The sequence below is a fragment of the Odocoileus virginianus genome, chromosome 26 (assembly GCF_023699985.2).
Source record: "Odocoileus virginianus isolate 20LAN1187 ecotype Illinois chromosome 26, Ovbor_1.2, whole genome shotgun sequence".
In the NCBI taxonomy this organism is placed as follows: Eukaryota; Metazoa; Chordata; class Mammalia; order Artiodactyla; family Cervidae; genus Odocoileus; species Odocoileus virginianus.
Window position 1 is genome coordinate 43,633,377 of NC_069699.1, and position 21,574 is coordinate 43,654,950.

General features: G+C 54.2%; 2 protein-coding genes across 23 annotated transcripts in view; one reads left to right on the top strand and one right to left on the bottom strand.

The window, feature by feature from the left end:
• The window catches only part of CHDH (choline dehydrogenase), an 89,177-nt gene extending 82,661 nt beyond the window's left edge, over window positions 1–6,516 (top strand). For 4 of the 5 annotated variants that reach the window (XM_070455916.1, XM_070455915.1, XM_070455918.1 and 1 more), the window contains 3 exons: window positions 14–156; window positions 568–670; window positions 1,404–6,516. In XM_070455916.1, the coding sequence (XP_070312017.1) occupies window positions 14–156; window positions 568–670; window positions 1,404–1,822 (665 nt within the window). In that variant the 3' untranslated portion in view covers window positions 1,823–6,516. The remainder of the gene's footprint in view (window positions 1–13; window positions 157–567; window positions 671–1,403) is intronic. The other variant, XM_070455920.1, reaches the window with a different exon arrangement.
• CACNA1D (calcium voltage-gated channel subunit alpha1 D) overlaps window positions 5,705–21,574 on the bottom strand; it is a 336,899-nt gene continuing 321,029 nt past the window's right edge. For 13 of the 18 annotated variants that reach the window (XM_070455913.1, XM_070455907.1, XM_020885971.2 and 10 more), the window contains 8 exons: window positions 17,693–17,809; window positions 16,602–16,969; window positions 15,417–15,443; window positions 13,708–13,857; window positions 12,320–12,489; window positions 9,323–9,444; window positions 8,206–8,526; window positions 5,705–7,674 (listed from right to left, as the gene is read on the bottom strand). In XM_070455913.1, coding sequence (XP_070312014.1) covers window positions 7,381–7,674; window positions 8,206–8,526; window positions 9,323–9,444; window positions 12,320–12,489; window positions 13,708–13,857; window positions 15,417–15,443; window positions 16,602–16,969; window positions 17,693–17,809 — 1,569 coding nt within the window. In that variant the 3' untranslated portion in view covers window positions 5,705–7,380. Of the gene's footprint in view, window positions 7,675–8,205; window positions 8,527–9,322; window positions 9,445–12,319; window positions 12,490–13,707; window positions 13,858–15,416; window positions 15,444–16,601; window positions 16,970–17,692; window positions 17,810–21,574 lie in introns of those variants that run through there. The other 5 variants (XM_070455905.1, XM_020885972.2, XM_070455910.1 and 2 more) reach the window with 4 other exon arrangements.

A 21,574-nucleotide genomic window follows, 5' to 3' on the forward strand; every position in this document is an offset into this window, starting at 1 on the left:
TTCTGATCCTCAGGGTATGGAGCCACGGCCCATCTGGAAACTGGGGGGTTCATCCGAAGCCAGCCTGGGGTCCCCCATCCGGACATCCAGTTCCACTTCCTGCCGTCCCAGGTGATCGACCACGGGCGGGTCCCCCCGCAGCAGGAGGCTTACCAGGTGGGCAGGCGGTCTCCCCATCACAGCAGGGCCTTCGGGGTGGGGGGCCTCCAGCTGCTCAGCATCTGGGGGGGCGGTCAGAGGTAGAGTGAGACAGGCTGCATGGGGCACAGCAAAGCTCGGGCCTCTGGCTCTGGGTGCTGAGTACTAGAAATGGACAGAGAGGCCAGCTCTGCCCAGGGAATGCCAGCCCTGAACATTTCCAACAATCAGGTATAAAGCCAGGAAGCAGGAGTGATCGACTGAGGTGGCTTGATGCCTTGTTGAGGGGCGGGGGGCAGGGGAGAGGTTAAGATGCCAAAATGCATCTGCTCTTAATTGACTTTGGATGTCTAGTCCCACCTCACAGGAAACCAGGGCATCTCTAAATGACTACCTTGGGGGTTGACCGCTTCCTCTGGGCTCTTCCAGGTGCATGTGGGGACCATGCGGGGCACAAGCGTGGGCTGGCTCAAACTGAGAAGTGCCAACCCCCATGACCACCCTGTGATCCAGCCCAACTACCTGTCAACAGGTAATTCCCCAGCCACTTTTGCTTCACCCAGACCTGAGCTTGTTGGGTCACTGATAGACTGAATGAATGAATGCCTTTGTGGGGCTCATATTTGCCCTGGAATCTTAGCCCTTGAGCCACGGTCACATTCTGTCCTCCATCCACCCCCTTATCCTGGGCTGTAAAGCTGCACTTGTGGCACTGCTGCGCCCTGGGTCACTGGAAGCGGCTCCAGGACAGCACTCGACACAGACTTGCAGCTTTCAGAACAGTCTACCAAGAGATACACGGAGCTCTGGCTGTGTACAGATAGCTCACAGAGCATTTTTCCTACTGTTCCTGGGAGCATCTTCTAAAAGCATGGACCTGTCTCTCTCTGCACAGCCAAAATGCCCCCCCCTACCTGGCAGGTTTTGCCCAAGGATACTCACAGGGCACTCACAGCCATGCTGTGGCAGAGGCAGGGCGTGCAGTCTTCATCTCCATTTTGCAGATGAGAAATTCAAATCCCTGATTGAAATGAAGGTCCTCAGCCAGGCTGTGTCCATCTAGGAGGCTGTCTGGGCTCCATGGACTCTGCTAGGTTATGCTGTTGCTGCTGCTGGGTAGGTGACAGGTAGCCTGGTGGCTTGGACCTCCACGTCCTTGAACTGTGTCCCCTTGGGCAGCTTCTTGAGTCTCTCCAAGTGGAGGGTCTTCCAGCAGGGCCAGCATGGTAAGAGGAAATATCTCACCTGTTTCTTCTCCTCAACAGAAACCGACATTAAAGACTTCCGTCTCTGTGTGAGGCTGACCCGAGAGATTTTTGCACAGAAAGCCCTGGCACCATTCCGGGGAAAGGAGCTCCAGCCGGGAAGCCATGTCCAGTCGGATGCAGAAATAGACGCCTTCGTGCGGGCGAAGGCAGACAGTGCCTACCACCCCTCGTGCACCTGCAAGATGGGCCAGCCCTCCGACCCCACGGCGGTGGTGGACCCACAGACCAGGGTGCTCGGGGTGGAAAACCTCAGGGTGGTCGACGCCTCCATCATGCCCAGCGTGGTCAGTGGCAACCTGAACGCCCCCACCATCATGATCGCAGAGAAGGCAGCCGACATGATCCAGGGGCGGCCGGCACTCTGGGACGAGGATGTCCCGGTCTATAAGCCCAGGACCCTGGCCACCCAGCGCTGAGGTCGGCCCTGCCCGCGAAGGCTCAGCACAGCCCTTGCTCCACATGGGCTTCCCTGAACCTGTCTAGAATGTTATAGTCCAGTGGCCGAGACTTGGATAATCTAAGAAATGAGACCAGTACTGCTCAGTGAACTGGCTTCTTTCTTACCAGCATGTCCTCACAGGCCTTCTGGGCCCCTTCTCCCTGCCTCCTGGCGGGACAGCAAAGGGGAAGGGAGGCTGGAGGAGAACGGGCAACTCCTGCCAGGCCCTTGGCTTGTGCCCCGCAGTGCTCTCCGGCCCAGGGTCCTGCCGCCTTCCAGGGTCCGGGTGGGGCCTTCCCAGGCTCTATCTGGAGGCAAGCTGGTCCAGGAGCAGGGAGCTTGCACAGAGCCCGGGGCATCCTCCCCGTCTGGCTGAAAGCTGCACTGGGGGCCTGGAGTGAGGGAGCGTGGAGCTCAGCTGGGCTGTGTGACAAGCCTCCAACATGCCTGGGCAGAGGGAAAGCTGCCTCTGGAAGAAACAGGCTGCTGCTTTCTCTGCTGCTTCCTGACTTCACCCCCAGAGGGAGACAGGAACTGGTGTTCAGCTGGGTCCCTCCAAGGGGCTTGTAGCCCACCTCTACGACGCTCTGGTTCTTACTAACACCATCAGAATGAGGCCAGAATTCTGGACCTTGCTTCAGGACTCAGGAGTCTGCAGGGCCTCTTTACTACCTTGGGTTTTAGGATTTAGCATTTTTAAAGATCTTCCTGTTGCCAGGAAACCTAGAAACCCAGAGCAGACCTGTACCCCAGCCTGCTCTGCACAAAGCCTGGGGAGACAGGGACTGAGCAGTGGCCACGGCTGGCTAATTCTCATTCTCCAGATGTCCCCAGCAACAGACCAGGCGGGAGCCAGGCTGACGGATAAAGTAGTCAAATAGAGCTATGATCCTCATCCTGGGGCAGGGGAGGGAAACACAATTGATTTAAAGACAAATGAATTGGTGAAGATTGGAGCTTGGGCGGAAGACAAAGTAACTTTTAAAACAGATCTCTGATCTTTAAACTTCTTCTAATTCAATAAGGCAACCCCATAACTTACTTTTGAACTGAGATGCATTATCCAGACTGTTGTTACAAGGTGATGAACATGTGGATACGTTTTGGATTGATTTTTCTGACTATATCCAGAAGCCCCTGCCTGGCAGGAAGGAAGGGAACTCCCGTTTGGAAACCTGCCTGGCTGGACCCAGAATCAGAGGGAAGGAAGAAGGAACATTCCAGGCTTCACCGTAGATCACAAGGGATTGAAGTGCCTTGGAGGCCCCACAGTTGAGAAAGATTTCTACAAAGGTGGAAAGAAGAAAGCCATCTCACCGGCCTGCCTATAAAAATGTTTGAGTAAAATCTTAATTGATCTTACCTGTGTCTTTATTTTCTGTTCCAGCGGAGGGTCAAGAGAGAAAATTCTGTCTGTCAAGAGACGTCTGTCTCCTAGAGAGGCCCCGCCTGCCCACAGGCCTCCTCTGGGTCTGGGAGCCACCGGCAGGGGTGAAGGACAGCAGGACGGTGGGTGCCGATCCCCCACTCTGAGGGCCATGAAGTGACACCTCCTGGCCTGTGACTGAACTGACCTCCTCTGGGGTGGGCATGGCAGGTGACGTGGCATTCAGACCTGCATTCTCTGATGCCTTCGGCCTGTGAGACAGCAGCTGATAGGCTAGTGTGCATGTATAGGTGAGCAAAACCGCGTGTGTCAGCGGGGCCCGTACTCGGGCACCAAGGCCCCTCTCCCGCTCATGGCATACCATCACACAATACTGCCGCACACAGGTACGTTTCAAAGGAGAAAAGTGTGAGTGTCATTTACCCAACAGGAAACTGCGCTGGGGTCCAGACCTCAGAATATTCTATCTGAGGCAGTTCCCCCCTCGAGCCCTAAGTGCTGGCTGGCCAGGCAGAGTGGAGCAGTGGCCCGTATCCTAACCACCACCTGTCTGAAGGGTCCAGTGCCACGAAGGAACCGTCGCCTGCAGAAGGAAAGGGGGCTGTTGTCTGAGGACGCCAGAGAGGGGAGGGAAGTGCTGACCGGAATCGGGGAGGGTGAGCCAGTCAGGCAGGCCCGAAGGGCATGCAGACCGGCCAGCACTCGGCCTCTAGAGGAACTGCGAAGACATCTGTTAAGCCCCTTAAGCAGAAAGCCTGCCCTGCCCCCCGAACAGGAGAACGTACATTTCCCAGAACGGTTGACAAAGCCTAAGGGAAGCGGTGTATGTGCCGATGGGCAGGTCGCGGAACACAGACCCCACTGAAGAAGCCAAGGATTCCTCCTGGTGGAGTCAGAGCCAGACACACAGCTAGAGCAGCGGCCTGCAGGTGACCAGGAAAGGGCGGGTCGCAGAAGTGGGACTCTGGCGCCTGGAAACACAGCCCTTGTGCAGGCTGCAGGAGTCTTCTCCATAAATTCAAATAGAGTCTCCTTAGTCAAACCATGTTCCTCCACCCAAAGGGCATGTCATATTTCCGCTGAACAACTTATCATCAGGTCAAATACCTAGGCACCTTTCTCTGCTGGTCCTGTCTTGAGACCCAGGCAGCCTCCCATGGTCTCTCCTGCCTCCATCCCCACAGGGCGCCCTCAGGGCCACGCGCACTCCTGTTCTCTGCTCGGAAGCAAGGGCCTCGGGCCCACCTCTCTCTCGGACCCCCAGTAAAGAAGGAATATCATTTTAGAGAAATAAAAACTTTTTCCACAAATGAAGGCGTAACTGGAGTCTCGTTTCTGAGTCAGGAGAGGCTAATAAAGGAGCTTGGAACTCTGTGTGAAGCTAACAGCTTTCAGAACAAACTGACCACCATCCTAACAATAAAAACCTTTGCAGGGAAACAGGCAATGGGCAAAGACACTTAGGACTGTGAAGCATAAACAGCACAAAATAAACGGCTCTGGTTCCTCTCAGAAGCGTGGCATCAACATAAAGCGGTCCATCAGACATGTTAAACACATTCTGTGCACCAAGAAGCTTCTAGGGCCTCCACAAGCTGCCCGTCCCCGCCACCAGTTGATTCTGAAATATTTCAGAGTCAGGCTGGGAGGTGCTATGTGGCCCAGCTGTCTGGATGGAAATTATAGAGACCACAGTTAACGAGGTTCCTGCTTGCCGTTTCCGTTTTGTGACATTATGGAAAACACATGATGAAAGAGACTATGTACTATTCCTGGGGTCAACCCCAAGATGACTACTTTCTTAGGGGATAGGAGGGGAACTAAAAAGGAGAGACATTTAAAGTTTCCTGAAAGAGAAGAAACCATGTTCTACAACTTGAAGTTTTTCTTAACAAAGACAAATTTAATGTCAGACGAGCAGTTGAACCAGGTGTAATGCAGGTGGATATTAGGAGTGGTGCAGTCTGTAAAAATGCCATTTAAGTGCTGACTAGCAAAGATCACTGACTATGCCAGGAAACTCGGTCCTGGTAGGACAGTTTTGGACTAACAATGGGAAGCCACACAGTAAGACCAACACTCAGTGGAGAGATGGAGTCCAAAACGACGATGACTGTAGGTTAGCCCTTTAGGAGAATGGTGCTGTCTGCAACTGGAATTAAGTTACTACTGGCACCAGAGGAGTCACGAGATCAAGAGAAAATCTACATCATTACAGCAGTGCCCTCACAGAGTACCTGGTCCTCCGGAGGCTGTCACTGGCAAGCACCAGCTCTGTGCAAGGAGAGCTCCCAAATACAATAAACTTATTACACAGCTTTATTCTGAAGATCATTTTGCATTTTAATAAAAAAGAATTTATGTCAGGAAATAGTCATTTACAAACCTTGAAGTGTTTTTGCCTGGATCTGGAGTAAGAATGTCTTTAAGAAGAGGTTTGTAAGGTCTTTATAACAAAGTGTTATTTACAAAAAAAAAAAAAAAAAAAAAAACTAACAACAGGTCATGTATTCTTTAAAAATTTTGAACCAAAAACTGCTACTAGTCTTTTTGACCGCAGGGAATCCCTGCCACGGTAACTCGACAAAGTCGGCATGATTCTGTGAACAGAAAAGGAAGCCTTGATGGGTCTGATGATCCCAAAGTGGGTTTTCATCGAGAAGTACAATTGGAGTGAGAGTGCATTCTAGTGAAAACTTCAGCCCTCATTCAGTTGCATATAAAAGCCCTCAAAGAGAACACACAGTAGCAATGTTTTGTAAAAAGGCAGCGATAGGATTTGTACAGACCCCGACATCTAGTCCTGCAAGAGCCGCCTTGCCTCCTCAGTCCCCCAGCCCCCAGCACTCTTTTATTTCCTCAGACACGCCGCCTTACCAGTCCCGGGGGGACAACAGCAGAGAGACTTCATTCACCACTGCCATTATTTCTGCACCAGAAAGGCCAGAATATCCTGTGGGGCAGCTGAGAAAACCATGACTGTGAATGAAAGCCACAGGGTCCGAGTAGCCAGCTCGACCTCCTCTGCCGTGAACTCGTCGGAGGGGTTATTAAAGGAAAACAAGACAGTTGCGACCCATGGTGGATCAAAAGTTACAATATCAAATCAGAGAACCCCTGCCCAAAGAAAAGACTGCAAATAGTCCTCTGGAATCTCTTGTGTAAAGATAGATTTATAGTGACTCAAAATATTTTAGAAAAATCTCTGTAGTGTCAAGTTCTTCTGAACTAAAGATTGTACCCCCAAAAGATTTTTCACTGAATAAATGAGAATTGGCTCTGTTTCTTCTATTATACTTCTGTATAGCCCAAGTAAAAATACTAATAGTTTCTAGATTTCAGTGGGGAACTACAGTTATTAGGACCCATGGATATTGCTGCATTTCAAATACGGTACAATAATTACAAAATATAGACCATCTCTTTACAAATACAAATTATAGTATATTACAAGTCATGTACAGTAAATCTATAATTTTTAAACAAACTAGCGTATCTAAGTTTACCTGGTTGCGAGTGCAGTATTATTCCAGTTTACAGTTGCCCTTAGCCTGACAGTCAGAAATCCGACTGTCGGAGCGACGCTCTCCTGCCTGTAAACTGGCATCACGTCACAGAAAACCCTGCTTACAGGGTCCTGCTTCCCCTCCCAGGATGACGGCTGGTAGGCTGGTCCTGACGTACACAGTGTATCTCAGAACAGCTCAACAGGAATCAGGAAGCAGTGTGGTTTTTTTTTTGGGGGGGGGGGTTTAAAAATGGATATGCTGGGCCCAGTGAATGTCTGATATGCTAGACCGATGGCTGAGGTAATGACACAGGTATGGTGATCGTCATCACCTTTAAACCTTTCCCACCCCGTGCCTGCGGGCGGCAGGTGAGCGCCGCAGACAAGCCAGCAGGGCTCATCTGAACCGCCTTGCTGGTCCTCTCCAGGAGGGCTGGGCCGCCCACAAAGCTGGGGCACGGCTGTCCCCTGCCAGCAATATGGCTTCCTTGAGGCATGACATCACTTGTTACAAAATTCTAACTGCGAATAGGGACTCCACGCTAGTGCCTAAATTTTCCTAACTACGAGGCACTTTTCCCCCTGGCCCTCCGGCGCCCCACCTTGAGGCCAGAGCCCATCACCGGCTCCCGGGGAGGGGCTACAGGGTGGTGATGCAAATCATTTCATCTGCCAGGTCCTCCTCGTCCCTCCCGGGGTCCGGCTCCTCGTCGCTGTAGCCAGGCCCGAAGTCCTGGAGCTCGTAGTCTTGCCGGAGTGAAACGGGGCCCACGTCTCCGTTGGCCCGGGGATGCACGTTCCCGTTCAGCAGGTTGCTGGCTGCACTCTCCATCTCGTCGATGGTTAAGTCACAGGCATCGGCGATTTCGTGTTTTGTCGCCGACACAAACTTTGGGTCCCTCGCATACCGTCCTAAGCCTTCGGATATCAGAACCTGTGTAGAGAAAAGTATCAGTGGCATAGATGCAGAATGACAGAAAGACCACCTCAGGCACTGACTGCATGATGTGCTATTGGGACCCAGCCAGTTATGTCAGCAAGACCCCACTCAGGGTAACTGAGCCTGGAGGTAAATGGGAATCTAAAGAAGCTCAGACACTGCACATGGCCCAACAAGAGTGAAACCCATGGGGGACAAATGTTTCAGAATAAACAAGTCATATTTGTGGGACTAACATACAATCCTCGGTGCAGCCAGCTGGTGAAACCCAGCAGGGGTGGTGTTTCTGTAGTTTAGTAGCTAAGTCATGTCTGACTCTTGTGACCCCATGGACTGCAGCATGCCAGTCCCTGGTGCCTGGCATGGTGTTTTTACACTTGTGCTTTAAGTAGCATCTTTGCTGCTAAGAAGTGGATGGTTGTCCAGGTTCAGAAGCAGGCATCCTGGCTCCGGAGCCCACCTGCCCTCAGGACCAGCTCCCCGGTGCCACCGTCCCTCCCGGGCAGACTTCGCGGCCACACTCACTGCCTCCACCAGGCTGTCCGCGCTCCTCTGCTTGTCGCTGTTCTTGTTGTGGAAGCTGCTGGGGACGGTCAGGCTGGCTGGTGTGAACGTCCGATAGGAGACGCTGGGCTCGTCCGTGTACCACGAGCTGCGGTGCAGAGACGGCAGGCTGCCGTTGACCTGGTCTGGGGCCTCCGGCCGCTCGACCTGGATCAGCGGGGTATAGCACGGCGTCCAGTCCCGATAGGACGGCGTGGCCGGCGGGGTGGCCCACGACCGGGTCGAGTGGCTTGGCGAGTACTTCTGGGCTTTACTGGAATCTAGGCCGGCGACTGCCATGATCTGAGGAGACAGAGGAAGCGGGGTGAGGTCCTCAGGGGTCCCGGCCTCGGTGTCCTCAGCACAGGCCAGGCTCAAGGCCCTGGTTTAGAGGGGCTTCAGAAGGATACAGCACTCTGAGTAACTCAATGAACTGGCTGTAAAAACTTGGCTGTCTAGCAGACTGTGTTTTCTTTTGCCCCAGATCCATAATATATCTCCTGATCCCCAGGTGGGAATTAGTTATTCGTGAAATTGCTTAGAAGCATGAAGACGACACACAAGTCATGGAGTACAAACACGCCACCTGGCTGACTCTGGGTTTGACTAGGGAAGTGCATTTAGGACAAGCTGACGACGCCCAGCGCTCACAGAGAAATGGGTTGGTTCTCTCAGGCAACTCGTCTGTAGCCGGCACTCTGCTCAGAAGCACCACCGGGTACAAGCCTGCTTCTTCCACCTACAGCAGTGCCACAACAGGCCTGCCTGCATCCTTCTCTGCAAGGGGCACAGCGGGCAGTGAGGCCAGGTTTGTGAAAGGCACAGGCCTGTGGCCAAGTCAGAAGCCAGGACCATCCAAAGGAGGCACACACAAGCCCGCGGGGACCCCCATGCCTACTTGGTGTGTGGCATGTGATGCCTGGGGCCTTCCCAAAGTTTGTTCTCCATCCAGGACAGAGCAGGACACAGCAATTTATGTAAAAAAGGGACAAGGTTGGCAGAAAGACCTGAACAGAAACTGAAGCGGCAGCCAGTGTTTATGTGCTCCAGACACTGGGGGTCCCTTCCCTGGAGCTGCCCGGGGCAGGGGGCGGCTCACCTGTTGCTGCATCAGGTGCAGCGGCAGGGCCGTGCGGGGCGGGAAGGCGGGGGACGGCGGGACCTCCTCCTGGCTGCTCTGCCGGCGCAGGCACTCGAAGTTGAAGGAGGACCTGCGGTGGGCTGAGAAGTGAAGCACACGCGTGACTGTGAAACCAGCTGTCAGGCCCCGGGCTCTGGGGGTCTGGGCGCCCCCCCTGGACGTCCGGCAGGGGGGCCCAGGAGGAAGCAAGCAAGGCATCCAGAGAAAAGCGCGAGGCATGGTGGCGGGGCTGGGGGCTGTCTCAGGACTTCAAGAGGAAAAAGCAGCCCGACTGAGGGGTGTCTCCAAAAAGAGCAAGTTAATGTCTCAGCCCCGACACATCTGTTCTCTCAGGAGGAGCCAGAGGGCCACGCTCTGACTCGAGGCCCTGGCCCTGCATGTGCCAGGAACACAGAGTCTCAGGTCAAGTACATGATGACCTCACTGGAGAACCCATAGATGCCTGCCGACTGCCTGTCCTCCTCTTCCTGAGTGTCTCTGGGGCTGGAGTGTCCTGTGGGTGCTCCCAGGCTGTGGTCACCCTTCTGCCTGCTACCTGCCCTAACAGCTCAACCAGATAACAGGCAGATCCCCTTGTGGGGCAGAGACCCAGCTTCCCTAGCCAGGAAGACAGAACACACAGAAGAGGACACCATGAACTGTAAAGAATGTGGCTAGTTGTCCTTAATAGTCAACAGGCTTCCCAGGTGGCGCAGTGGTAAAGAATCTGCCTGCCAATGCAGGAGACACGAGTTCGATCCCTGGGTCAGGAAGATCCCCTGGAGAAGGAAATGCGAACCCACTCCAGCATTCTTGCCTGGGAAATCCCATGGACAGAGGAGCCTGGTGGGCTACAGTCCATGGGGTTGCACAGAGTCAGACATGACTGAGCACCTATGCACGTCCTGTTAGCAGCCACTCCAAACAGAAGCTTCTAGACGGGGTGAGCGATGACAAGGTGATCCAGGCTCGAGGCTCCCCAGGGTGCCAGGCCCAGGAGATATCTAAGTTCTGGGCCCCCCCTGCACAGGCCAGAGGGCTCCCCAGGACACTTCTCCTTACCGGTGGCCTGCAAGGCAGAACCGAGTCACCTCAACTTTCCTTTCTGGAACTCTGCTTTCTAAGCTCATGGGGCATTTATCCTGCCCCAGCACAACTCTACACGCCCCTGACTCTTGCACTGGAAAACTCCAGGGACCAGCCTGGGGAGCCCCCGCGGGCATCCTGGGAGGCACATGAAGCTGCAGAGGCCGCTTGCTGGGGGCCTGGCTCCAAAAGTGCACGGAGACCAGAGAGAGCCCATGCCAGCCACTGCTCAATGGGGCGGGAGACCCACGACAGCCAACCTGTCTCAAAGGCCCGGTGTTCACCATGCAGCCTGCTGGGCCTCCTGGTCTAGCTGCTTCTGGGGGACACAGACACCTGCCCTCCACTCCAGACGGCCTTCCTCCCACATGCTGCCCGGGGCCAAACTCAAGTGTTCTAAGAGAAGGACAGGCTTCCCAGGTAAGCACCACGTCTAGCTCCCTCCTGGGTCAGGTGGTGGGACGAGAGGCTCAAGCAAAGGAAAACTACCACCGTCATCATTCAGAGAGCGCTTTTCAGTTTTGAAAATGGATCTACCTATGCCTGTCATCTTATTTGCTCTGCACAACCAGCTCTAATGCAGGGAGCAACCCCTCTGGAGCTGAACACATAGGTGTTCCATTGTCTCCCTGCCCGAGATCTGAATACATGGGCAGGAGAGCAAATACAGTGCATTTCACCTATTCACGCTTATATATAAAGAGGGCAGCCAGTTGCCCACTCAGGGTCCTTGATTCACGGAAGCAGCACCTGTGAACGGTGGAGACGTTCATGACCACCCAAGGGAGAAAAGGTGGTCACAGGAGGGCAGTGGAACCCACAGGGCCCGGGGCTCAGCCCCGCCTGCACAGGCGTCATCCAGGACTGACGGAGCCCAGCACTGCTCTGCTCAGCAGCTTGTGTTTGGGGTTGTGAAATTAAATATTAACCACGGATATGGGTCTGGCTGCACGCGCCCGCAGGGTGGTGACAGCTGGAGAGAGGCAGGCCTGGGTACCACCCAACTGTACTTGTTACTATGCACGTAGACGGCAGACTCAGAGCCAATGCGTCTCATTTATTTCTGGTGACTGATTAGAGTCCTACCCCAAAATACACCTCCTTCCTCAGCCAGGCCTGATGCGGATATTCTTTAACCATCATCAAAATGTCCACATGTCCAAAATCAAGCTGCCCAGCTGGGAGACGGCAGGAGCCGCTGCTTCATCTCTTTCCCCAGCCCACGGTCCTCACCAGGGGTAACCCAGATCCCTTGACAGTACCGGTGATGCCACGTGTACCCGAAAACCAGCCGGCCCCTGCCACTTCTCTCTGGGATGGGATTCCCTGGCCTGGGGATGGGAGTGCCCACCCGAGCGGTCACTACTTAGGCCACAGCAGGGGCACTGGCAGACCAAGGCAAAGGTTGGGGGGAAGAGGGCAGGGAGGTGAGACAGGAGGAGGCATGGGCAGCACAAACGCTCAGGTGCCCTCAGAGGCCTGGGCCTTGGGAGGAGGCCTGGGTACAAGTCTACTCAGCAGGCGGATCCATCCTCCGCCCTCGCAGGGCCCGTGACCCCATCTGGGGAGTGAGCCTGTCAACACCATGGTGCAGGACTTGCCTACCCATCAGGGCAGACCCCAAGCTCAAAGACAACGATGACGCACCCAGAAAGCCCCTCATCAAGTGCTACAAACTGCAACCAAGGGGCCACACTGCCTTCTCTGTTCTCAGCGCTGGAGCGCTTCCACGTGGGTGAGGAAGAAAAACCAACAGCCTCTCCACCCGGGGGGCTGGTGTTGAGGACTGAAGGCCTCTGACCATGTCCGGCCCACCCCCCGGGCTGGGGCAGGCGGACACACACACTACCCTCTGCGAGCCTGGATCCCAAACAAAAAATCTGGCCTCACATGTAGGGGTGGGAGGTAGTAGGCGTCTCCTCGGAGACCTCCGGGAGTCGTAGCCCACGGGCGAGTCATCATCCTCTGAGAAGCTCTGGGGGTGATGGTAGCCTCGAGGCCGCTCGAAGTCCAAACTGCTGCCTGGGTGTCGGTTATAGTAGCCGCAGCTGTAGCTTTGCCTGGTGGCCGAGAAGGCCAGGAGAGAGAGCAGGGGGCACGTGAGAACCCAGCTAACAAGCCCACGTCCATAGTCCGCTCCCACCTCCTTGGACACACCAGGACCAGCTGAGAACGCAGCCCTCGGTTCCACAGAAGATTCCAAACAGAGGACAAGGGCTGCTACAGGAACGCTCAGGAGGGCAGGTCTGTGAGGAGCAAGGCGCCGATGCCTTCCCTCCCTGAGTGGTCTCAGTCCCGGTTCAGATGTGGACTGCGATGCCTTGTAGGCTGGACTAGCCCCACTTTCTCCCAGAGAACCCTCTCCCGAGGAGCTGCCTGTGGCTAGGTGGTGGTGGGAGGGGGGTGCCTGGGAAAAGAAAACGCATGAAGCACATTCCCCAGTCTCAGAGAGCAGAGCCAATACCCCGTGCACACAACTCTAATGCAGGCTAGAGAAGGTTAGCGCTGGAAGACAGGGCTCGGGCTGGGCCGTGAGCTCTAGGGATGGGGGTCCTTTCAGTTCCAGTTGGGAGAGGGAGCAGCAGGCTCTTGCAGGGGGTGGGGTCAGGCCAGCGGAGGTGGGGAAGAGCATCCAAGGCAAGGTCATGCTCCAAGCCACAGCCCTGAAGAAGGAAACTGAGAATGCGGTTGGCTCAGGACCAGTGGTTCCCGAGGTCAGGCATCCCGAGGCCCACGGGGGGACAGGGTGGAGAGCAGGGGGAGGGAGGGTCTGGCTGTGGCCAGCCTGGAGCACAAGGCTGGCATTTAACACCATCCCAGAGGTCAGAAGGGACCTTGCCGCACAAACACGTCCACTTCGATGGGCCCCATTCACGGTGAGATGCAGTCCACGGGGAAGAGGTGGATGGCCTTTGTGCGCCTGTATCACCTGCTATCCACACGTGTCCTACAGCAAATGCCCACTTTCCCCCACCCACGCCTTCTTCAGGACAGAAGCCCAGGAGGCTCATCTGCTGAGTGATGCCCCTCTGACCTCTCGTCCCCTCACCTCCAGGAGAGACCCCCCCCCCCGCCCCCGATGGGAGCGAGAAGCAGAGCTGTTCGTGAGTCATGAGTTCCAGCCCAGAGCTCTCAGCCTTCAGCAAGGCTCTCATTTCTGGCACGTTCACTAAAGCCTCACGGGCTCCTGGTGGAAACCGGCCTCCACTCCACCACTCTCCGGCCTGGGGACCGTGCCCCTGCTGCCAGGACAGTCCCCGGGGCGATGGGGCCCTCACCTGCTCCCGGTGGGCGAGCTATCATCCTCATAGCACTCCTCACTGCTGAAATACTCCTGCTCCCCCGGGCAGCGGGGGTCCCTGAAGTAGCCGTATATCTCCGGGTCCTCCCGGCAAATCGTCGGGAACTGCTCATCTCCCGAGTCAGACCTGCAGTGGGGAGACAGGGGCTGAGCGGCCCGGCAGGTAGCGGCAGCTCCTCCGGCCGTGCCTCGCGGTGGCCAGAGCATCCCTGCCCGGGGAGTGCTCCTGCCTCGGGAGTCTGGACTCTGCTGCTGCCTCTGGCAGGGGTGTGTGTGCGTGCGTGTGGCTAGGTGTGCGCACGCCTGTGTGGAGGGGTGTGTGTATGCGTGTTGTGGGTGGGGGTGTAGGGTGTATGTGTGTTGTGGGGGGTGTGGGGGTGTATGCGTGTTGTGGGGGGGGTGTGGGGGGTGTATGCGTGTTGTGGGTGGGGTGTGGGGGGTGTATGCGTGTTGTGGGTGGGGTGTGGGGGGTGTATGCGTGTTGTGGGTGGGGGGGTGGGGGGTGTATGCGTGTTGTGGGTGGGGGTGTGGGGGGTGTATGCGTGTTGTGGGTGGGGGTGTGGGGGGGTGTATGCGTGTTGTGGGTGGGGGTGTGGGGGGTGTATGCGTGTTGTGGGTGGGGGTGTGGGGGTGTATTTGTGTTGGGGGGTGTGGGGGGTGTATGCGTGTTGTGGGGGGGTGGGGGTGTGTATGCGTGTTGTGGGTGGGGGTGTGGGGGGTGTATGTGTGTTGTGGGGGGGTGGGGGGTGTATGTGTGTTGTGGAGGTGTGTGGTGAGTGTATGTGTATACACATATATACCAGAAACGGGTTTCTCTCTCGGTGCCTTGCTGATGCTAGCACCAAACCACTACCCTCAGAGGCCTGCCTGGGAACCAACAGAATAGATGCAGTTTGGGAAAGGAACAAGAGAACAGGCCTGGAGACCTTGGGTCCTTGGGTCCCTGGGAGACAGAGGCACCGGGCCCAGGGTGATGTCGGAGCCTGGAGCCCCTGACCCAGGAAGGCCGACAGGAGCTTTATGTCCTGTGTCCCGGGGAGAGAGACTCTCCTGGACAACACTCGTTGCATTTTCCAAAGACGGCCCTGCCCCAGGACTGTCATGTGATGATGCCCTGAAACCCAGAGGTCCTGGCCTCGGCCCTCAGCACAGGCAGCCAGGTGCTGAGCTGTCGCCGCTCTCCAAACAGAAGACCATGGGTCCTCCAAGCTCTCCACTCTCTCCCACCCTCCTCCAGCCCCAGTGACTTCCCCCTTGATGATCGGGAAAGCAGGAGGTGGCTCGCCCCCACCCTGAACACAGTGACCACCCCACCCACAAGCCCACTGGGCCCCACACACAGGGAGCAGGGCCCTCTGCACGTAGGCCGGGAGAGGTCACGCTTTCACAAAGCCCCCACAGAGCAGAACGACTGCCCAGCTCCACAGGCCTGCTCCCCCAGCACCGCGCTGAGGCCTGTGGGGCCACAGCTGTGGGCACGTGGCAAGGGAATGTGGGCCCCTGGACGGTAACCCAGTCTCTGCAGACCCGGATCTGAAGCTCTGCCATCCACAGCCCGGGGCCAGACCACTACACTATGGCAAGCTGGCTCCCAGGGCACGGTCACCTCCCAGCACTGGAGAGGCCCTCTGGTCCCACCGGGAACACACAGCATTTAACACATAAACGCAAGCAACAAGCACATACCTAATGTAAGTTTCATAATAGCGGGTTCTATCCAGGAAAGGCATAACGTGGGAGGGAGGGAGAAAATAAAAGTTAAAATATTTCCAGCAAACTTTACACAAAGGATTTATCAAGTTACTCCCCAGAGCCGGACTCAGCAAACTGTGGTTCCCAGGCCAAATACAAGCCATCATCTGTTTCTCTATGACCCACAAGCTAGACTTTTTAAAGGACTGGCGTGCTGCAGTCCATGGGGTTGCAAAGAGTCAGACACGACCGAGCGACTGAACTGAACGGAAAGGACTGAAACAAAATCAAAGGAAGAAAAGTAGTTCATTGCATGTGACTATATGAAGCTGGCATTTTACTGTCCACAAAGAAAGCTTTATCAGGACGCGGCTGCACACACGTGTCTCCGTACTATCCATGGCAGCCTTCTTGCTATGACAGCATAGGTGAGCAGTCACAGTAGAGACTGCGTGTGCTCCAACTCTAAAACGTTAGCACTGCAGACTATTCCAGGAAACTTGGACTTAAAACATGACAGCCTGCTTAAAAATTTACATGTGTATAAGATGTCTTAATGATTGCAGGGTTTTGATTTCGTTGCGAATCAATGAAATGGTTTTACAAGATGTTTTACATCTAGTATCAAACATTGACAACTTCAGGTTAACCCTGAGGGCTATCAAACTGTGGGCCAAATGCCACCACATCTACTCCAATATATTAGGTTTCCTCAGTGGTATCTCCTGGGATGTGCTCGTAGCAGGAACTTGCCAGCTTTGTCCAAATGTGATAGCATCAACTCTTGTACATAAATTTTTCTTGGTATTTTCTAAATGATATGTGTTTAGACTATATTAAAATAAAGTTGATTATAGACACAGAAAAAAATAAAACGTTCACGCTCTGGCCCATTACAGAACAAGTTTGCCAACCCCTGTCCCTGAGACTGTGGGACAGGTGGGGAAGGCCGAGTTTGCAGATGCTGTGTCAAGGGGCAGGCCGCAGGCTGGCCTGTGGCCCTTTATCCTTTGGGACCATCATGTGGCCCGCCCTGGAAGAAGCTGGGACCTGAGGGCACTCACAGGTGCTCGTGGAAACGCCCACAGGGACTCCCCCGCCTCTGCTGGAGGGGGAGTGAGCAAGACCCGCCGGGGGCCGACGCTACGTTACCAAGTGCAAACCCGTTTGAAATGTTACCTTTTAATACTGCACCTTCTGTGAGGCTCACGGCCATGCTTGTGGAAGGAATGATGCCCATTTTCAGACACAAGCTCAAGGTTCCCAATGCTGGGCCGCTTTCCTGGGGCAGCTTTGCACATATTGGCATTATTGAGATTGGCATTTGTTGAGCTGGGAACTTGCTTTCCTATGGAATTATGGTTATGATGGTTATGACACACCGAATTTCCTGCTGGAGGAAACAGCGGTTTCTCAGTATCACTTGCAGGTGGAACTGAAGGCCTTTGGACATGCAGGGGACGGTGGGTGGTATTGGTCTGCTGAAGGGAATCTCTCCTATCACTATTAACATGATTGACATGGTTTCCAAGCAGGGCACCATTTCTCTGCAAAATAATGGGAGACAACACCAGGTAATTTAACAAGTATTTGATGCAGGCTAGCTATGTTAGGTCATTCTTTTTTTTTCTACATGAAAAACAAATTCTAGGTAAGCTCCGTAGGATCCCTGGAAAACGATCTGAATGTCTCAGTGATCGGGGTGCCTGTGTGAGTAGCTGCTGGTCCCCCTGAAATGAGGAATGTTACCGATTCCTGAGCTGGGGAGCAAGCACGTGGCTGTCACTCGAGGGGGCTCTTCCAGTTGCTCCGAGGTAAGCGGACTTTCGCCCAGCGGGGCTGTTGGTGGCCCCAGCAGCTGAGGCCGGGCCGCAGGCATGTCTCTGGGCCAGGGGCTAGGAAGCAGAGGGCCGGCTGGCAGGCCAAAGAGCCAGCCCGGTGGGGAGAGAGCAGGTAGGGAGGGCCGGCAGCTGCTAGAAGGACCCGGGATGCTCATCCACACCAGCCAGTGGTTGTGGCCACGCTCCTCCGAAGCGGCCAGTGTGCGGCAGAGGAGCAAGCTCAGAGGAGGAGCAGGCCTGGCCCTGGAAGGGGTGCTGGGGAATGGGGAGGGTCTGCTGTGGGGGGGAAGGCAGGGTCCATAAGCCCCTCTAGGCCTGGGGGCTGCTGTGCGTCCTCCAGGCTCTCTTGCAGATCGTTAACTGCCCCAACTGGAGTCCTGCCCTGCTATTTCCAAGTGGCCAGTGTGTAGCTAGGCGTGGAATAATTACTTTGAACACATCTTCTTCTTCTTCTCGCTTTGTTTCCTCAGGCTCATCATCTTGCAAATCGCATGATATAGCACGCCGGATTTCTGGCCCAATGTCGTGCAGTGTCCTTAATCCCGCCTAGATCAATGAGAACGGCAAAACCAGTTAGACGACACGGGTGGCCGGGGCAGGGGAGAGGGTGGGGGGCAGCCTGGGTCCTGGCTGTGCTCCTGCCTGAGTCAGTCGTGGGAAAGGAAGGTTTCTCCAGAGGACAGTCCAGGGGACTGACCACTTGTCTGAATGCACCTGATGGTGTCCCTGTGGGCTCAGGGATGTAGGTTGTGGTCAGGAGTTCAAGATGGCCCGGGCTGGGGTGCATGAGGCCAGTGACTTTCTTTCCAAACACCTCCACTCGCAGGGAACAGGGCCTGGTAACCAGCACTAGGGTCTGCCATGGCCAAGAACCCAGGCCCAGGTCTAAATGACAGTCTATGGAAGCATGGCGCCCAGACCTCAGGTGGGGCGAGGGGCAGAGCCTGGCTGCTCTCCAGGGTGGGTGGCAAGGGCTCGTTGACTGTGCCCCGGATGAGGGAGTCGAGTGCAGGGGCCAGAGGGCAAGCAGGCCAAGCAGCCGTCCAGGCCAGTGGTTCTGCCTCAAAGCCATGGGGTGAGGGAGTGACACGCCACGCCACAGCCACCAGCGCACTCAGGACCACGACACAGTGGACAGACACGCACGGACCTGGGCCGCTGTGCAGGGCCGGCTTCCGCGGCCCTGGCCTGCAGCCTGTGCTCAGGCCGAGAACTGGCCGATGGCTGGGTCATCCTCTTGAAGACCACAAGACACTGAAAGGGGCTCCAGCCTCTGGAGGTGGTCTAAAACCAACCAGGTGAGCCCTTCAGGCCCCTCACAGACATTCTGCATTTCGCCAGGGCCCTCGCTGCCAGCCTGCCTCACCCTGGGCCCCAGGTTCCCTGAGGACAGAGCCTGGGAAAAGGCCTCCCATTGTACCTAACTGCATTAGGGAAACATTCAAGATGCTTACAGACTATTATGTTTTCACCAAAGACTTGGAGAAAACTGGCAAGCTTAATAGGGACAGTACAGTTACTCAATCCCTCGCCACAAAAACACTGGCATCTCAGAGAGGCATTTCCTCCCCACCCCGGGTCTAAGGTCACCCATCCTGTATCCAGGGAGCCCCCCCTTAAGGTGTTGGCAGTCTGTCTGTGCCTCAGTGGTCACTAAAGGTGTGGAGGACGTCTGGGGTCTGGCTGTGTGGGTCTCCATCTGCAGCGAATGCTCCCCAATGTGAGGGCAGTCTGCAGAGAAGGGGAGCCCTGCCCTGTCCTTCCACACGCCCTGGCAGTGGGTGGTGTAGGGCATACACAAAGCGTCAGGACCACAACTGAGACTCGCCTGGTAGCAGAGGGGGTGGGGTGGGGGGTCAGAGAGGATGGTGGCCGCAGTCTTGCCAGATGCGGCAGGGCTGAGCCCCTCATGTGGGAATGCTCAGATGGGTCTCCTGCAGACACCAGTAGGGCAGGGGGGATGTTCATTTAGAACAAAAAGGCGTACGGAACCTCCCAAGAGGCTCCCGTGAAAATGGCCTTGTTCATAGCAGCCCTTGGCCTAGGGATCTTTTCAAAGATGGTGCACCAACCAGGCTGGGTCTGGTTCGAACCATTCTTTCAACATACGAGCAGCAGACTTTTCCATTTTATGAACCACGGGGGTGAAATTGTGGCCTGGAGTCAAATCTTTAAGGATCCCAGCTAGGAATGCTGTTGTCTCACAGGAGAATGACAAAGGTGTCACAGATCCAAACCCAGAACACTCCGTGGTGTGGTCAGTAAGACTGCCCCTCACTCACCTGTCCCTCTGATCACAGGCACAAGACATACACGCTCACACGTGCCCACGTGAACACATACAGGCACACACATGCACACACACATATACACTCTCCCAGGACCCACGCTTCCAGCACACCTGAGCCTGGGAAATCATTTCTCTTAGAGGCACACCCATGCCATTCTCAGGGGAACATCAAGAAGGCAACTCTAATGCCAAGTGGGTGAAAGCTCTTTCACAGCAGAGTTGCAGGCCTGGGCAGCAAGGGCGAGCCCAGCAGTACTGAACAGCCTGCAAGTCAGTCAGTCAGTGTTCTCTAGGGCACAATTATCATGGGATGATACATTAAACCAGGGTTTCACCATCTGATTCTGGTTCACTGGGAAGAAAGAGCTGTTACCCACTCTGAGGCTCCCAAATAAGATGCCAGGTTTGAGACACCCACTGCCGTTGCACAAAACGCGCACAGGTGACAAGGCACCGGTTATACACCAGGTAAGTCATGCACCGTAATCCGCACCCCAAGGCACCGAGGGCTGGGAACACTGTTTAAATAACAACAGAGAATCCTACTCACTGTCATTCAACTGATTGGACTAGGTCTGATTAGAAGAAATAGAAAACTATTTATTTGGATAATTTTTAACATCATCCTCTGTTGACGGGTTGACATTTCACTGAAATACACATATGACATAATTGCATAATAAAAACAAAAGCTGTCTCCAGCATGTCTTCAATGATACACAGGATTAGGAGAGAGCAGTGAACAGACACAGGACAGAGAATCTGTTTCCAACATAAATCATGGAGAAAATTGAGAGGTGGCCCAGGAGGCCTCTTCCAAAGACAAATAAAGACAACATGTTTATTAAACAGACATCAAAGGAGGAGAGAACGCAGCACTCTTCCCAGACAGGAAAGCAGAGGCTCAGAAATCATGATTATAGTTCGCTTGCTCCATGGAGGAAGAAACACACCTTCCCAGAGTCAGGGATTGACTTCACTCTTTCAAAGGGGGTCTAAGGAAGGATGGGTGGGAGTGGGGTGCGAGGGGAGGTGCTACAGAGGGTAGGGGTATCTGCCAGGGTTTGGAATGAGGGAAACACATGTTCCCAAACTTGAAGCGAAGCTTAAGCACAGCACCCTGAATTTATTACATATCACAAAACATGATAATGAAAAAATTTCTAGCACACATATCAAGCTAAAAGGTAGCTTAGGCTGCTCCAAAAATTCCATAGGCACAAGTTCCAATTCCCAAAGTGCAGAAATCTATCTTAAACCCTTGATAACTTTTTTTTTCCACAGCCCTTAAAAAAAGAACATTTTTTTTTCTTGAAACACTTTACAATCAGGAAAATTAACTATTCTTTCATATGTCATGTTTGTGTCTACCTCTATCAGCAAAATACTATTTTAATTTGAAATGTGGCCATTAGCATTTAAACCAACACAAAGCCATATAAAGTCATTCCAGTAACATCACAGAATTATGGTTTTGAATAAACACAGAACTGCTGCTATAAAATAGAAACATTATTGATTTAAGATGTCCAATCATATAAAATATTAAACAGAATCAAGCCTAGTTTCTGGTTGATTTTTAAATGCTAGATGTTCTCATATTTTTAAAAAAAAGAAAGAAAGAAATGTTGGCATTTTGCCTGTAGACCGCTGCTTTCAATTTTAGACACCATTTAATCGGAATTGTATAGATATTTACTCTAATGAATAAAGTCCAAAAAAACACCCCCAAACTATAAAATCTCTCTAAATATTTCTGAAACAATTGCATTACGTTATGGTGTTCTAACCTCGAATAGGAACATTCATATACCTTCTTTTCGCTCACCTACCTTCAGGTGTAAGTTTTTCCTACCTGGTGTGTTAGAAAAGCTCTCACTGCTCGTCTCCCTAAGCTAGCATCATCACACACACCGGTGATCTGCCAGCTCTCAGCACACAGAAACGCCCAGCACCCCCCTGAACCTACACTGTAACAGTGCAGATAAGAGATGTGGGTCTCCAGGCGGGACTGAGCCAGC